General features: G+C 29.7%; 2 protein-coding genes across 2 annotated transcripts; one reads left to right on the plus strand and one right to left on the minus strand.

Moving 5' to 3' along the window:
* Positions 1-201: 201 nt before the first annotated feature.
* Positions 202-3,096, plus strand: LOC113853230 (chalcone synthase-like). Its single transcript, XM_027483732.1, has 2 exons — positions 202-379; positions 2,093-3,096. The coding sequence occupies exons 1-2, from the start codon at positions 202-204 to the stop codon at positions 3,094-3,096; spliced, it is 1,182 nt and encodes a 393-aa protein (XP_027339533.1).
* A 1,544-nt stretch (positions 3,097-4,640) lies between these two features.
* Positions 4,641-8,699, minus strand: LOC113851005 (wall-associated receptor kinase 2-like). Its single transcript, XM_027481505.1, has 3 exons — positions 7,738-8,699; positions 6,199-6,372; positions 4,641-5,851 (listed from the first exon to the last, which is right to left on the minus strand). The coding sequence occupies exons 1-3, from the start codon at positions 8,651-8,653 to the stop codon at positions 4,641-4,643; spliced, it is 2,301 nt and encodes a 766-aa protein (XP_027337306.1). The 5' UTR covers positions 8,654-8,699.
* Between the last annotated feature and the right edge of the window lie 9,611 nt (positions 8,700-18,310).

Below are 18,310 nucleotides of genomic sequence, written 5' to 3' on the forward strand. Positions count from 1 at the left end.
ATGGTATTTTTAGGTATAATTTGTGTCTTTTCCTTAAAACAAGAGAGGAAAATGTATGAACTACCTGCTCCTGCACGTGGCGGGCAACAACAGCTTGTTATTAGATATGCATGGATAGAGTGAAATCTAATCTGTCTATAAATAGGCAGTGAGGGTATTGGGTGATCCAAACAAGATTGATAGTATTGGATACAGATCGAAATGGCATATTTAGAGAAAATAAGAGAGGCACAGAGGGGTGGAGGCCCAGCCACCATACTAGCCATTGGCACTGCAACTCCATCCAATTGCATTTACCAGTCTGATTTCACCGATTATTACTTCCGAGTCACCAAGAGTGACCACATGACTCAACTCAAGGCCAAGCTCAAGCGCATATGTAAGCTCACTATTCTTCTCTTTCCATTCTTAAATTCATGCATCACCCCCAAAGTACATGCATGCCTTCATGCACACGTTAAACAAAAATACTTGCTACCCTACTAATTTAATTAAGACACCTTTACCTGTCTCATCTACTAATAGAGGGAGATGTAAATTTAAACCATATTTATAAAGTCACATAATTTCTTAAAAAATTGTATCATTTTTATATGATTCACATAATTTAGATGTTTTAATTCTAATCATTAATAATGAAATTAATAATTAAAAGTTTTCTTCCTTGTATAAGTATCAAAAAAATTATCTCACCTCCTCCCCCTCTCTCTCTATATATAAAGGATCAAAAACTATTATAAAAAGAACTCAGCTTTATAGGAAAAAAAATTCTTAATTACTGAATGACTTCTCATGTACATAGTTTTTGTATTAAACTCTTAAATTTTTTATATAAAAAATTAGTTTCTTTCACTGTATAAATTACATAAAAAAATACACAAATAAAATGTTAGTTCCAATTTTATCTCGCATGTAAAGATGAAAGTAAAGCAAGTCGGATTAGGTTTTGTATAAGGAGATATGATATATTTAATAATTTTGAATTTTAAATATGATTCATTATTTAATTTTTTTTATTAAACTTAATTTGACTTTTTAAAAACTTAACTCACCTGTTAATATTTTTAATAATCTGCTTTATATTAAAATATTTAATTAGCTATTAGACCCATTTATAAATAGGTTATAAAATCATATAAATAGGTTTGTATTTAAAAACACCACAAGACTTATAATTAAATAGACTATAAAAAATGATTAAGTACATTTAATACTTATAATAAAATTATATATACTTATTTATTATTTTCAAATTACATATACTCTTTAAATAAATAAATTATTATCAAACATAAAACAAATACAATTAAATGAAATTCAATCTTTAAATTATCAAACAAACTTAGTAGTATAAATTTTTATACTTTAAATCAACAAGTATAAGAATAAAAATTAAAAATAAGGATAAGAAAGAAATAAAGTTTTCAAATTTATAATTTTATTTATTTTAATATTTAATATATTTAATATAATATTATAAAAATATTATAATTAATTATATTTAATTTTTTTTATATTTTTATAAAATTAATGAATTTTAAATTGGCCAATTATCAAATTTAATAATTTTTTAAACTCAAACTTAACGTATTTAATTAATTAATTTTTTTAGAAAATTTAAATTTAATCTATTATTTAAATAAATTGGGTTAATAAGGCAGACTTTACACATACAAGCGTAGGCCCATTTCAAATAATTTGACCTACTTCCATCCTACATGTCTTTCTAATAATAAATAAATAAAATAGGAAAAATAATATTAACTTTTTTAGACATGCTATTTTTTATAATTTCATTATTTAGATAAATAAATATAAGCATCATATAACAAAATAATATTTATATCTTTCACTTATTTTTATTATTATATATGCATGTATTTTAAAATATAACATAAATATAGAAGAAATTCATAAAATTATCCTCTTCTAACTTCTATTTTTTGTTTACCATGAAATAGTCAATAATGATTAATTGTTAAAGTTGCCTTTACTGGCATAGATTTTATAGTATTAAATAAACATGGTGTTTATAACATAAAATTGTTTAGAAAATTCTCTGTTGACCCGAGCTTCTTGGCGTGGAGAACAGGTGAGAAGTCAATGATAAAGAAACGATACGTGCACTTAACCGAAGAAATCCTGAAAGAAAACCCCAACATAAGCACTTACAGTGAATCATCCTTGGATGCGCGACAAGACATCTTGGTTGAGGAGGTACCAAAGCTGGGAGAGAAGGCAGCATCAAAAGCCATAAAAGAATGGGGAAGACCCAAGTCAGAGATAACTCATTTAATATTTTGTTCAACATCGGGTGTAGACATGCCTGGTGCTGATTATCAACTCATCAAACTCTTAGGCCTCAAACCTTCCACCAAAAGGATCATGCTATACCATCAAGGTTGCTTTGCTGGTGGCACCGTGCTTCGTCTTGCCAAAGACCTTGCTGAGAACAATGCTCATGCACGTGTCCTCGTGGTGTGTTCCGAGATCACTGTTGTCACCTTTCGTGGACCCTCCGAAACGCACTTGGATTCCTTAGTGGGCCAAGCTCTCTTTGGTGATGGTGCTTCATCCGTCATCGTTGGATCTAACCCTGACCCCTCCATCGAACGACCCTTATTTCACCTTGTCTCGGCTTCAGAGACCATTCTACCCCACTCTGAGGGTGCCATTGAGGGACACTTGCGCGAGGTGGGACTCACGTTTCATCTCAAGGACAATGTTCCTCAGTTGATTGGAGAGAACATTGAGAAAAGCCTTGAAGAAACCTTTCACCCGCTTGGAATCAACGATTGGAACTCGTTGTTTTGGATAACCCACCCTGGTGGCCCTGCAATCTTGAAGCAAATTGAAGCGAGTCTTGGGTTGAAGGCAGAGAAACTAAGAGCAACTAAACAGGTTCTGAGTGAGTATGGGAACATGTCGAGTGCATGTGTCCTGTTTATATTGGATGAGATGAGAAGGTGGTCCATGGAAGAAGGGAAAGACACAACTGGTGAGGGACTAAAGTGGGGCGTTTTATATGGGTTTGGCCCTGGCTTGACCATGGAGACCATCGCTTTGCATAGCGCTACCATAGACCACGGCCACTAGCTAGCTGCCACGATAGTGGGAGAATATATACACTTTTAGCGTTTAAACTTAAATAAAGTCATGTATATGCCTACTTGTTTGTGTAAGTATAGGCTGAGAAATGTTGCATCTTGTATTACAAAGTCTGATAGCAAATTATATACAGAACAAAGATAGGAAACACAGAGTAAGAAGATGATGTAATAAAAATAATAATAGGGTTGTAAAATTGTTATAAGAGATTATTGTGTAAAACTGACATTAGTCGTACTGCTTCTTATACAATTTATGATATAATAAAGAAGTTATATATATATATATATATAGAGAGAGAGAGAGAGAGAGAGAGAGAGAGAGAGTTTTTTAAGTTATTTTAATGAATAAATTTATATAATTTATAAAAATATTTTTTAATTTATGTTAATAACTTTTATAGTTAAATTTGTTATATAAGTTCTCATATAAAACAGTCGTATATCACAAATACAAATTTCACTTTTAAATTTAAAATAAATAGTCGTATACTAATTAACCTTATTTGTGTTAAAAATATAAAAGTTACATTAATTTCATAAATTTGCACTACTAGTATGGTATACATATTTTTAACAAATTCTTAAAAAAAGGCATTTTAAAAACATAATTATTAAGAATTAAAAAATTCACACACAAAACACTCACTGAGTATATTTTTAAAAAAAATTAAAATTATAACCTACTAATATATGTTTTTCTAAAAATAAACTTGTGAGTATTAATTCATATCGAATTAAGATTCAAGTTGCTTTTTTTTGAATTTTACGTGATATAATTTTATAAATTAATTTTTTATAAGAAACAAAAGATTAAGTTAATATAACCAATAAAATAATTAAATTAATTATATTTTTCATAAATAAAAATTTTATTTTAAAAATATTCATTATATTAAAGCTTATAATTAGTGTAATCAGTGTTTTTAAATATATATTTAATAATAAAAGAAAAGTATAAAAAATTACCAATTAATATATTTTAAATTTATCTTCTGATTCTTATAATTGGGAAAAAAATAATTTATTTTATTTCTTATAAAAATTACTATAGGAGTTTTTTTTTAAACATATATGTTGAATACTCAATAAATATTTAATAAATAATTATTATTAATAAAAAATATTAATTAAAATTATTTATATATCAGATATTGAAATATTCTATAAAGTTTTATAAAAAATATGTGTTGTGTATGTTACATTAATTAGATTTAATAAAAATGTCTATACATAAATTCACATCTAAAATTTGAAGTTAAAAAGTAAACTCAGAAATTGAAGATGTTATAATTCAATGAAGCATGCATGAAGGATAAAAAGTTAAAAGTAAAAACATAAATAGATGAAATTGAAGAAAATACAAATTTCATGAAGCAAATGAATGAAAGCAAATTCACTTGAGAAGCCTATTTATATTAATACAAGCATTAATATGGTATTTGATACAACACATAAACATCAAATAATAAAGTTTTGAGTAAGGATAGGCTTGTCAATTACAATCCATCACAATTAACATCTGCTTAATTATCATCTTCCACTGGGGAAAGTCGTCGAAATCTGGTTTAAGCTATCAACACCAGAACTAATACCACTACTTCCACCAGCGTCATTTACAACACTTAAAACATACGCTTCTGATTGGAGAGAAATCTCAGTGTCTTCTGAACACAAATTGGCACTTTCCTGTTGGTGCATTTCCGCAAATCTCAGTCCCGCAAGTTCCATTGCCACTTCTTTCATTGTGGGTCTTTCTTCTCGTTTCACCTTTAAACACTGTTTTGCAATTTTGGCAAATTCCATCAGTTGGTCAACATTTGCGGTCGCCTCATCAATTATGTGATGGTCCACAGTGTCAAGTAATCGATCCTCTTTCATGGAAGAAACGAAGAACAGAGCAAGGTTCGTAACACACTCTTGCTTGTGAAAAGCGAGTGCCTTTTTTCCTGTGAGTAGTTCTGCTAGGACAACCCCAAAGCTATAAACATCACTCTTCTCAGTTAAGTGGCTTGTGTGTAAGTATTCAGGGTCAAGATACCCCAACGTTCCTTGCACCAAAGTGGTTAATTGAGTTTGATCTAGAGGAACAATTCTTGAAGCTCCAAAATCAGAAACCTTTGCTGTGAGATTGTGATCAAGTAATATATTTGTAGTTTTCACATCTCTGTGGATGATTGGTTCAGAAGTAGCAGAATGCAAATATGCCAGGGCCTCAGCAGTTTCTGTTGCTATTCTTAATCTAGTTTTCCATGTAAGTTTTAAGGACTGGCTTTGACCATGAAGATGCTCATAAACAGTACCATTGGAAATGAATTCATAAACAAGCATTGGAACTTCTGTCTCTAAACAACAACCCAAGAGCTTTACCACATTCCTGTGGTTGATTTCGGAAAGCAACATAACCTCGTTAATAAACTGCTCAATCTGGTTTGGATCACTGATTTTGGATTTTTTTATCGCTACAGTTCTATTATCTAATAACACTCCTTTATAAACTGTTCCTTGACCACCTTGCCCTAGTATCCTATCTGGATTGAAGTTATTAGTTGCCCTTTTTAGCTCCTCCACTGTGAAGACTTTAGTCATTTCTGACCCTCTATGCCTCGCTACTCGTTGTTGTAACAATAGACCACCATTTTGCTCAAAAAAGTGTTCCTTAAGTTTCATGAGCTTTCTTTTCTTGAATGCCCAGTACACATAAAAGCTTCCCCCCAGCAGTGCTATGATGCCTATGCTCACACCTACGCATAAACAAGCGGAAACAAAGTCAATTTCTTCGTTTTGTCTTGTACATGTCTCAACTTCATGTTGCCGATGGTGTATGTTATAAAATCAAAATGTCACTCTATTCGGATAATTCCTGAGCTTACAAGTAATACGTATAGGCCTAATAGAGTAAATGCTATTTTAATCGTACCAAAATCACCTTGAATATATGCATAGAATTAATATTGTTGATTACCGATAAAGATTCTTTGATCAATATAATTTTAATAGTAAACTTGGTTATTGACAATAAAATGAAGAGCTATGATAGATTTGAGAACAAAATGTGTCGTAATTTCCAGCAGTGCAATAGTATACTCACTCAAAGTTGTTACGAGTATGATGTCTCTGCTGTTCGTATCTTTTTTGCATCCTGATCCATTTACTTTTCCATCTCCTACGAATCCTTTTCGGCATGAACAATTGTAACTCCCCGGATAGTTTTTGCACTTTTCCCGATGAATGCAATCGTTAGATCCCTTGCATTCGTCAACATCTAAGAGATTATTTGTTAGTTATAATTTCTGATTTCACACTTAAAATTGTAATAGCAGAAAAGTTTATAGTTTATAATTAGTTAATTGAATTAAATTTGTTTGATAAAATTAGTTTTTTAATTAACTAAAAGCTATTAAATGGCTTAGAAGAAAATATTTTATGTTATTTGTGTATTTAAAATGTTTAGATAGACTGTAAATAAAATATTTTATTGAAAACTAATTTTTAATAAGATGAGTATCGCTTAAAGTAACTTTTAATAAACTAGTTTTTAAAAGTTATAAATCTTTTTTATATTTTGTTTATCAAACAATTCTACTAATGTATTGATAAAAAAAATTATAAAGTCAAATAAGTTATAAGTTTATGTTATCAAAAACACTCTACTTCCAACAAAATAAAGAAAAAGTTTTCTTTTAGGTAAACTACTCAATAAACATTCCACGAGGAGAAAAATAAGTAAAATAAATTTAAATTATTTTCATAAGTTAAAAGCATGTACAATAACTTTTTAAGAAGTTAGATGATTTGGCTATTAAAGAAAGTTGAGATGCATAAAGTTTTTCAACTTATAAAAAAATATTTTATTTTCAAGTGTTTGGTAAAATATTATAACTAATTAAAATTAAAATTTATTTAACTACTTATGGTTTGTTTGTATTAAGAGAAAAGAAGAAAATAGTAAAAAAAAAGGTAAGAAAGACTATCTGTTTAAATGAAGAAAAGCTAGAAAGAGAAGGTATTCTTTATCGACTTCATAATAGTTAAAAAAAAAAAAACTTCAAAACAGGAGGAAGTAAAACAGAGAGAAGAAAAGGGGAGGAGAATCTGAGGTCGTAGAGAAGTTTATTTTTTAAAACATTTACATAGCATAAAAACAATAAAATAATTAAAACATATTTTTATTAAAAAATATTATGATAATAATAATAAATTAGTTTAATTTAAAAAATTTTGATTATTTTTAATATTATTTATCAATTTTTCATTAATCTAAATAAGATTTTGTTTTAAAAAAATCTTCATTTGAGTAAACTACTCAATAAACATTCCATGCGAAAAAAATAAGTAAAATATATTACATTATTTTCATAAATTAAAATTATGTATAAATTTTTTAGAAGCTGGATATGGGATTATTTTCAAAGAAAGTTGAGATGGATAAGATTTTTAAATTATTAAAAAAAACCTTTTTCTTCAAGTGTTTGGCAAAAAATTAAATAGAATGGACTAAGAAATAATATTAAAAAAAAATTATTTTCATTCATGAAGTAGTATTAAATTGATGTAAAAAAACGTGATAAAAAATAAATATAAAAAAAGTGAGTGGAAAAATATTATTATCGAAATAATATACTTATACCTAGGCAACCATGAAAGAGATAAGGGTTTCCTCGAAAGCCAGGAGAGCATCGACAAAGGTAACCATTTCCGTCCTTTGCATTGTGACATGTACTGTTGTCTGCCTTACACGCATAACTTGATGAATTCATAGCATCTTTGCATCTTTGGTTCCCCACTGCCCAATCCACAATCACAGGAAACTCCTTCTTGTCCCACTTTAAGAGGTCTTTTTTGAAGAAGCTGTAGTTTCCGTTTTCCACCAAGAACGCATAACCGCATACGATTGGATAGTTGCCAAATTCTTTGGCGTAAAAACTGTTCTTGATGATGTTCATATAAGCATAGTAGTAGAAACTTGATAGCCCTTGTTGTATTGAAATCTCGCAACAACCAACGCCGGAACAAGACCCATTCACTAATAAATGTTTGTAGTTCAGAGACAGGCATATTGGTGCAGTGTATTTATTTTCCGTCTTCGTATCTGGTTTCACAAATCCAGCGGTGTCAGCGCCAACAACTGTTAACTTGTTTCGGTTGGGCGAGAGGTGAAAAGGCGTCAGGTCGCATTCCAAGACCGATATTCCATTAAGATGATCTATATATTCGTAAGAGCTATAGTTATAACAGTCTTTCACTACTGGCAATGAAATGCGAAGTTTGCCATCCAGGAGCGAGATGCTTAACAATGGCACGCTATTATTAGTATTATTATTATACAAGAAAGGTATGTGCGTGTGTGTGGAAGAGGTTTGGTTGCAGATGATGAGAAATGAGGGGTTCAAGGAACATTCCTTGGTCATGCCAAATGGAAAGGGAATGGTGACAGAGCCACACTTGTCTCTGCAGTTTGGCTTTGACATGGGTTGGGTTTTCGTTGCTGCAATAAGGATTGCCACAAGTAGCAGTTGCAGAAGCTGCTTTGAGTGCACGGCCATGGCTTTGGTTTCTCGAGTCCATGTGATTGTGCTCCCATTCTTATTCCCTCCTAAAGCACAAAATAATTGTACTCAATAATTCAGAGTTTTGCTTTTTTAGTGGGTGACTCTGCGTAGACTTTAAAGTTCAATTCAAGTCATCGGTACCTACCACTAATTTGTCTTATATATCCACACTTTTTAAATTGTTTGCCCTCTTCAAGTTGAGTTTTGCACTTTTCATGGGATATTTTTACGTATATTTCGAGAAAAGTTAAGAAAAACAGAAAAGAAGGGATTAATATTTTTACGTAAATATGCATAATTATCAAATATAACTTAAAAACAGGTTAAAAATAAGAATTTAATTAAAATTTATTGATAATATAACAAATTTTATATTTCTATTCAATTATATAACTAACAAAATTTAATTTTATGATAATTAATATAAAAAAGTTATACATATCGTGTACTTTAATTAGTAGACAATGTAAAGTTTTTACGCTGAAACTGCATCAAAATTAAATAAGATATTGAATACAACTTCAGATTGATCATTAAAGTAGCTTTTATAAATCAAAATGGACATTCAATTAATTGAATAGAAATCTAATCCAAAACACTTAAAGTTTATTATACAAGTACTTCACATTTTCAAAACAAACTAAAAACTGTTAGTAAACATTCTCTAATATATTATTTATTTTAATATACTTTTAATTATTAATTAAGATTTATATATTAAAAAGCACAAAATTTATGTGACTTTTCACTTTCAATTTAATAATTCTTACTCTTAATTTAATGATTCTATATCATATTTTTACATTTTTATAAATTTTATACAATAATTAATAATGTGTTAAAAATATATATTCCTAACACTCATAAAAACTAACCTTAAAAATTCTAGTTCAATATCTTAATAGTATAATTATTATTTATCTAATTAACTAAAAATTATTAAAGATGATCATGTCTTAATAATGAAATGAGAATAATGGAATAAATACAATTGATGAAAGAATATATACTTTAAAAGAAAAAGAGTTGAAACTCAATTCACATCATTAGTTCATTGTAACCTTGGATTTAGTATATACTTTTAGCGTTTAAAGTTAAATAAAGTCATGTATATACCTACTTGTTTGTGTAAGTATAGGCTGAGAAATGTTGTATGTTTGCATTACAAAGTCTGATAACAAATTATATACAGAACAAAGATAGGAAACACAGGGAGTAAGATGATGTAATAAAAATAATAATAGGTCTGTAAAATTGTTATAAGAGATTATTGTGTAAAATTGACATTAATCGTGTTGCTTTTTATACAATTGTATGATATAATAAAGAGTTATATATATATATATATATATATATATATATATATATAACTCTTTTAATAGCAAAATAAAAAAAAATGTTATTAATATCCTTTACCAAATTTATTATTAAATATATGCATATCCTAAAATATAATAAAACTTAAAAGGAACTTTTTTAAAATTTTGAATTAAGAATCAAGTGATCCAATAATAATAATAATAATAATAATAATAATATTATTATTATTATTATTATTATTATTATTATCATTATATTAAATAAAAAATAATTTTTTTATCCATTTAATACAAGGTTTTGTAATAGTGCCGTGCACAAAATTCTCTTGCCACCAATAGGCATGAATCATGAGTGAGAAATTAGTATTGACTCCTTTAAATTTGGAGTTAAAATATTAAAAATCCTTGATGAAATATAATCACTCAGCAAGGTTTTAAATTTTTTTTAAAAATTCTTTTGTAACTTTGTATTTTTTAAGGGATAGCTATAGATTGGATTTGCACAAAATTAATTTAAATTTATTTTAAATTTAATTATATGAGTTAGATTTTAAATTAATCTTTTTTTTTGCTAAAAAACTGATTAAGAAAATTTTAAAATTTAAATTTGTTTTAAATCTAGTAAAATATGATATAAATATTTTTATAGTATATTTAGATTCTTTCTTTTTAAAATTTGTATTTCTAATCACTTATCTATTTCATTTAGTTAATAAAATATAACAAAATATAAAAGATGGTATGATTTAACAAAAGAAAAAATAAAAAGGCAAATTTTATGGTGTCAATGCCACTTTTTATGGATGTTCTGAATTCTTATGTTTAGCATTTGATGATTAATTTGAATGCATAATCTGGAAGGTCTATGGTGATAAATGTGGAATACAATCAGCTAGACTCCTTTTCAGAGCAAGAAAGTGTATACAATGAAAATTGTGAGTCTGGTTACTCCCTTTTTCAGGAAATATAGACCACGTAATCCACTAATTTCTGGGCAATGTTATGTATTGACGTTGGAACAATTCCTTCCTTTGAGGACTGCTACCTGTTACCAAATTTTAAAATGTTCTATTTCCTAAACTTATGTATTACCTGTTACCAAATTTTGGGTCGACACATGTGTGTATCCATGTTATTGCGGCTAACTAGTAGCTTTCTATGGTATGAAATCCTCAAAAGATCTCAAGGACAATGAATATGAAAGTGTAATGAATGTAAAATTGCGATGAACATGAAGTAGTATAGAGACTGTATTGTTATAATATGTGCATTGTAACATATCAATTAATGTAGTTACAATTTATGTTATAATACATCGATAGGTGTAATGAGGACACATGTATTGTGATATATTGATTGATGTGATATAATATATATATTATGACATACAAATTAGTGTAGAAAATATATGTCATAAATAATTACAAAAATGATTTATTTATTTGACGTGTGCTCTACTCTGATGATAATTTGTGTGCTTTGAGTGTTATGGTTAATTGATGTGTGTTAGAAATATGTTAGCCAATATTTTTTGTACTATATAAATTTTATGTCAAATAAAGAGATTCGGTGGGGCAGAAGATGCTCACCTTACTAATACTTTCAGATAATGAAAGTGAAGAGATAAAGATCGTTTATTCGTTCTAAGATTATAATCTAGTGATATTGGAAGAAAGACTGATCTGTAGAGATTAGAACAATTTGAGAAATTATAATATTTTATTTTAATTACATTTCATGTTAACTAAGTTTTGTAAATATTTTCTTAATGTCAAATTTTAGAATTTATTATATTTTGGTGAATTTTTGTTGTAATAAATAATTTAGAGATGTTTTTAATGATTTTTTAAACTTATATGTATATAATGTGAACCAAATAACTTGTTAGATGTAAATTAAGTTTATTTATTACTTTAAAGTCTTAAATTTATTCCTTTGAAAGTTTTAAATACTTTATAATGTATTCCTTTAAATTTATTCATAAGTGGGATGTAAGTTTTATTTTTATTTAATTCTTTAATTTATAAAATAGAACAAAAAATTCTTTTATTTTCTCTTTTGCTTATAAAAATTTATTTATTTTTAAATAAAAAAATGAAATTGTTACACTTAGCATTGTTCTCAAGAAACTAATGTAATGCTTTTACCTTTGGAAGTTTAAATAATATTTTTACATTGACCCTTGGTAAGTCTTGAATACTATATCAAATAGAACATCCATTTCACTACGCGTAAATTTTATTAAATAATAAATAATAAATTTTAAAAAATAAAAATTGATAGTTTTTAATTATATAAAAATGTATATGAAAAAGTAAAAATGATTTTTTAATTAAATATTTTAATTATCAATTTTTCAAAATAAAATATAAAGATTAGTTTTTTTAAATTTGTGTGAATACATATTTTTTATTTTAATAATGCAAAAACTAAAAAAAGGGAAAAGAAAGGGAGATTTGTAAAAAAGGGAACAAGCAACCTACTGTCGTTGCTTACAAAAGTTGCTCCGACCGCCATCAAAAGTCCACCAAAAAATAAAATTGCAAGAAATAGAATTGAGAGCATTTTGAAAAAAAAGAAGAAGAGGGGATTGAAAAGAAAATTGGAGAAGAAAAATCTAAAAAACGCAAAGGAACATTAAGAGTTGGAAGACAATCGAAAAAAAAAGAAGAGAGAAAAGATTTTGACCTATACTCACATATACATATTTTTTCCCAATCACGACCATCAAGAGTCCAACTTCTGATGAGGTGAGTATTTTTTAGGTCTAAATCTTCTCATCGATCTTTTTGTTCTCGTGTTGCATATAGTGTTCCATTTCTTGTTTAAAATTGCCATAGAAATTGAGAGCAAGAGAGTACAAAACTTGTAAAATAGAAGATTATCTGATAAAAAGAAATTTGTCATGAATCCTCATCAAAATATAAACAGAAATTAATGTAATACTAGGGTGCTAACCTAGATCGTCTCCCATGAATCATTGGATGAGTAACCAAATATCAAACATATAATGTGCATTGACTCAAAAAGCATGTAAAAAAAGGAGGGTTTTATGATTTCAAGTTCAATATAAAGAGCAAGAAACAAAATTATAAAGTTCAATCAATAAAATGTAGTAACCGCTAGTTTATTCATGTAAACTCTATCTTATTCATCTCAAGATTTAATACTCTTCCTCTTCTCCTAGAATTAGGTTAATTTAATAAGCAAAAATCAACCTTATGTTTCTATACGAATTAAGCAATTCAATGGACTCCAATCTCTCATCCCAAGATTACGTAACCTTAGAAATAAACCTAGAATTAAGCAATTCAAGTTTAAAATTTCATTAAAATGAATTAGGGTTAATTAAGCAATGTCCCCCTTATTCAACCATTAATTCAATTCAAAAGATTAGGAAGAAGAAATTCATGAAAGAAAATGATTTATATTTAGATTATTTTAATAATCTTATTATAGTGGTCTATGTAACTATAACATAACTCTAATTAACGATTCAATGTGATGGTGGTTAAATATAAAATATAGAGTTATTGAGGGTATAATTGTAAATACAATTATAAGGAAACCTTCCCCTCTTCCTTCATATAAATTAAAGAGCGGTTACCAAATGAGGTTATGACATTCTCTATTTTTTACTTTCACGGTCTCTTAGTGAACTCATGGTTAACGCAAGAAAGGAACTTTCTCTCAACCATCCGAGAGGAGTTGAAAGAGGAAGGAAGAGTTGAAAAAAATACCAAGGGATCAACGACATCAAAGAGAAAGATAACATCAAGGAACAATAGATTCAGGTTAGTGCTCTGTAAACCCTTAATTGTATGAGAATCATATATTGTGTTGTGAGAATAACATAATTTAAGATCAAAGGGAAATGATAATTTCATAATAGTCATTGTATAATGAAAATTACATAATAGATTAAAGAAAATTCTAACAGTTGGTATCAGAGCAAGGTTGTGAATTTCGTTGATTCTCCATAAGAGATTGGTTCTCCATTAAAGTTTTTCCCAAATTACATGAACCCTAAGTATTTTATATGATGGATTAGCATTATTTTGATGTTGAATAATTGTCTTGGATTCAATAACTGAAAACCCTAAGGTTTTGGAAGCTAGAAACATTGGATTTTGAATCTGTAATATGAGCAGGGCCATGTATCAGTGAGCAGGGTCATGCATCAGTGAGCAGGGCCACGCATCAGGAACAAGCACGACCATGCTTCAACGAAGCACGACCATGCATCAATTATAAGCACAGCCTTGCATCAGGAAGCACGACCATGCATCAATTATAAGCACAGCCATGCATCAGGAAGCACGACTATGCTTCAGGAAGTAAGGGCATGCATCAGAAATGAGCATGGCCATGCTTCATCGAAGCACGGTTATGTATCAAGTAAAAGCACGGCTATACATAGTAATTTTACGGCAGAATAAGGAACATAATTCATAAAAATTATAGATAATTTTAGAATTACATCAAAGTGGATTTTACTCACCAAAGTGATTAAATTCTCAAGTTAATTAATTCTAAATTACATTATCATAATGAAAATTTCACAATTTAGTGCTTAATTTTAAAGGTAGCTTGTTAGTCACCAAAGTGACCTAGCTTTAAAAGTTCTTTAAGCATTTAATTGTATGTTGTAAATTGTTCAAAATTGTTTGATGCTATATGAAAACATAAAGAGTGAACAATTTAGCTCATTAATTATAATGCTAGGAGATCGCCCAAAGGTAGATCATTGCATATGATTAATGATATTAAGGAGACATGTAAACACTTCATAATATGTTTGTATATCCAAAGATAACTTACATATTGGTTTGAGTGACTGGTTGTCAATTAAAGTTGTTTATTAGCATCATTATAGATAAATTGTGTATTTAGGCGTTATCCAAAGGTAAACTTAGATGCATAATTGATGATGGTTGGCTGTCTGAATCCATTAAGTTTATTCAAAGCATAAATGTTTAAGCATGTGTTAAATATTTCAATCCCTATGAATACGTATGGCATGATCAATGGCGTAGTCAAGTTCAATGGGCTTAATTATAATGACTGGGCTGAACAAGTTCGATTTCAACTAGGTATTATAGACTTAGACCTAGCAATCATTATGGAATAAGAGCCTGCAACCATCACAGAGACTAGTACTAAAGAGGAAATGACTCTTCGTGAGGCTTAGGAAAGGTCGAATAGGCTGAGCTTGAGATTGCTGAAGATGACTATGGATGAAAATGTGAAGCCATCAATGCCAAAAACTAAAAATGCTAGGGAATTTATGGCAAAGGTAAAAGAGTATGCACAATCGAACATTACTGACAAGTCCATTACAAGCACCCTATTGACTAAGCTGACTACTAAGAAGTTTGATTGGTCACGGCCCATCATGACCACATGACTGACATGATCAATTAAGCGACAAAGTTGAAATCAATAGGCATGGAGGTAAAGAAATTCTTTTTAGTATAGTTCATTTTAAACTCACTCCCTCCTGAGTTTGGTCAATTCCAGGTGAATTACAACACCATTAAGGATAAATGGAACATACAGGAAATTAAAGTCATGTTGGTTCAGGAGAAAGGGAGGCTGAAGAAGGTGAAAGAACACTCCTTCTATATCACATTTCATGAAGCGGCTAGTAGTAGCAAGGCTAAGCCAGATAAGAAGGACAACAGGGACAAGAAGGATAAGGCCTTATTAAAGGTTCGTGAAGGCCAAATCGAGAAGGGCCAGAGGTGCTTCTTCTGCAAGAAGACTGGTCACTTCAAGAAAGATTGTCCAAAGAGAAAGGTTTGGTTTGAAATAAAAGGTATATATTATGTCTCAGTATGCTTTGAATAAAATCTTATTGAGGTACCTAAAAACACCTGGTGGTTAGATTCTAGTGCAACTACTCATGTGTTACATGTAATGCAGGGATTTATTTTGATCCAGCTCATAAGCAGAACTGAAAAGCTTTTATACATGGGAAACAGAATGAAGGCACGAATAGAAGGAATAAGGACTTACAGATTGATCTTGCATACTGGTTGCTGCATAGATCTAGAAAAGTGTCTTTATATTCCTAAATGTGCTAGAAATTTGGTTTCTGTTACAAAGTTGGGCGAATTTAGTTTTAATTTTAAGATTGGAAACATAATTTTTTCTTTGTATAAACACTCGTACTATTTTGGATCTGGTACATTAATTGATGGTTTATATCGTTTCAATCTTAATGTTAAATTTGTTGAATCTCTGTTTCATATTGAGAATGTTGTTAGTAGTAATTTGAATCAGTGTGTAATGAATGCTCTACTTTCTTGTGACATCAAAGCTTAAGTCACATATCCAAAAAAGGATGATAAGGTTAATAAAAAGTGAAATTTTACCTCAGTTGGATTTTGTTGACTGCATGTATGTGTGAATTGTATTAAAAGAAGACAAACCAAACACACATCAAAGAATCCAGCCACAAAAAGCAGTCAACTCTTAGAGTTGATACACACTGATATTTGTGGTCCGTTTGACATCACATCTTGGGGTGGTGAAAGATATTTCATTACCTTTATTGATGACTACTCACGTTATTGTTATTTATATGTGTTGCATGAAAAATCTCAATCAATAGATGTCTTACAGGTGTTTATTGATGAAGTGGAAAGGCAACTAGATAGAAAGGTAAAGGTTGTGAGGTCAGATAGAGGTGGTGAATATTATGGAAAATCTAATGAAAGTGGATAATGTCCAAGTCTATTTGCGAAACTTCTAGAAAGTCGAGGCATATGTGCATAGTATACTATGTCTGGTACACCACAACAAAATGGTGTGGCGGAATCATACTATCATGAAAATGGTTAGGAGTATGTTAAGTTACAATTTTATACCTATGTCTTTGTGGATATACGCATTAAAGACCGCTGCGTATCTGCTTAATAGAGTTCCTAGTAAGGCAGTTCCAAAGACTCCTTATGAACTGTGGACAGGAAAGAAACCCAGTTTAAGACATCTTCATGTCTGCAGTTGTCCAGTAGAAGTAAGAGTGTATAATCCACATGAAAAAAAGCTTGATGCTAGAACCATAAGTGGTTATTTCATCGATTATCCTGAAAAATCAAAGGGGTACAGATTCTACTGTCCTAACCATAGTATAAGAATAGTTGAGTCTAGAAATGCAATATTCATTGAAAATGATCAGTTTAGTGGGAGTGATGAAACACGAAAGGTGGAAATTAAAGAGACACGTGCAGAAACTCCTGTAATTGGTGTCTCTTCTCCAGTTGTTATTCTTCTTGTTGTATCATGGTCACACAACATAAGGAGACAACAAGCTAATGTTTCAAACCTATAAGAACAACATATAGAAGATGAACTAGCTGAAAATGCACAAGTCACAAGTGAGCAAAAGGAAGGTGAATCATAAGAGATAGCATTAAGGAGGTCTGTAAGGTAGAAAAGACCTGTTATTTCGAATGACTATGTGGTTTAATCACTTGAGCATAAATGTGACTTGAGTATTGATAAGGATCTAGTCTCATTTAAGCAAGCCATAGAATGTTACAATTTTGAAAAACGGTTGAATGTCATGAAATAAGAGTTAAAATCAATGAGTGACAATAAGGTATGGGATCTAGTCGAGTTTCCTGAAGGTTCAAAATGAGTCAGTTGCAAGTGGGTCTTTAAGACCAAACGTGACTCAAAAGACAACGTTGAGAGATACAAGGCTAGACTTGTTGCTAAAGGATACACTCAAAAGGATGGCATAGACTATAAAGAGACATTTTCTCCAATTTCAAATAAGGACTCTTTAAGAATTGTTATAGCTTTGGTGGCTCATTATGACTTAGAGCTCCACTAATGAGCCCCACCAAATGGATGTAAAGACCGCCTTTCTAGATGGTGGCTTAGAAGAGGAAGTTTATATGGATCAACCAAATGACTTCTTGACCGCAGGTAAAGAAAGTATGGTGTGTAAGTTAAAGAAATCAATATATGGGTTGAAACAGGCTTCCAAACAATGGTATCTTAAGTTCAATGATACCATCACGTCATATGATTTTGTAGAGAACATTGTTGACCGGTGTATCTATATAAAGGTCAGTGGGAGCAAGTTCATTATTTTAGTCCTGTATGTTGATGACATTCTTCTTGCTACTAATGATGTTGGGCTGTTGCATGATGTAAAGGAATTTCTCTTTAAGAACTTTGAGATGAAAGATATGGGAGAGGCTTCCCATGTGATTGGAATAGAAATATTCTGTAATAGATCACAAGGATTACTAGGATTGTCTCAGAAAGGCTACATCAACAAAGTATTAGAGAGATTCAAAATGGAAAAGTGCTCATC

The sequence above is a fragment of the Abrus precatorius genome, unplaced genomic scaffold (assembly GCF_003935025.1).
Source record: "Abrus precatorius isolate BTA unplaced genomic scaffold, Abrus_2018 Scaffold10, whole genome shotgun sequence".
Lineage (NCBI taxonomy): Eukaryota > Viridiplantae > Streptophyta > Magnoliopsida > Fabales > Fabaceae > Abrus > Abrus precatorius.

Coding starts and splice junctions, on each gene's coding strand:
- LOC113853230 (XM_027483732.1), top strand. CDS start 202: ATGGCATATTTAGAGAAAATAAGAGAGGCACAGAGGGGTGGAGGCCCA. Junction 380..2,092: donor GGCCAAGCTCAAGCGCATAT/GTAAGCTCACTA, acceptor CGTGGAGAACAG/GTGAGAAGTCAATGATAAAG.
- LOC113851005 (XM_027481505.1), bottom strand. CDS start 8,653: ATGGCCGTGCACTCAAAGCAGCTTCTGCAACTGCTACTTGTGGCAATC. Junction 6,373..7,737: donor TCTCTTTCATGGTTGCCTAG/GTATAAGTATAT, acceptor ATAATCTCTTAG/ATGTTGACGAATGCAAGGGA. Junction 5,852..6,198: donor CATACTCGTAACAACTTTGA/GTGAGTATACTA, acceptor GTTTATGCGTAG/GTGTGAGCATAGGCATCATA.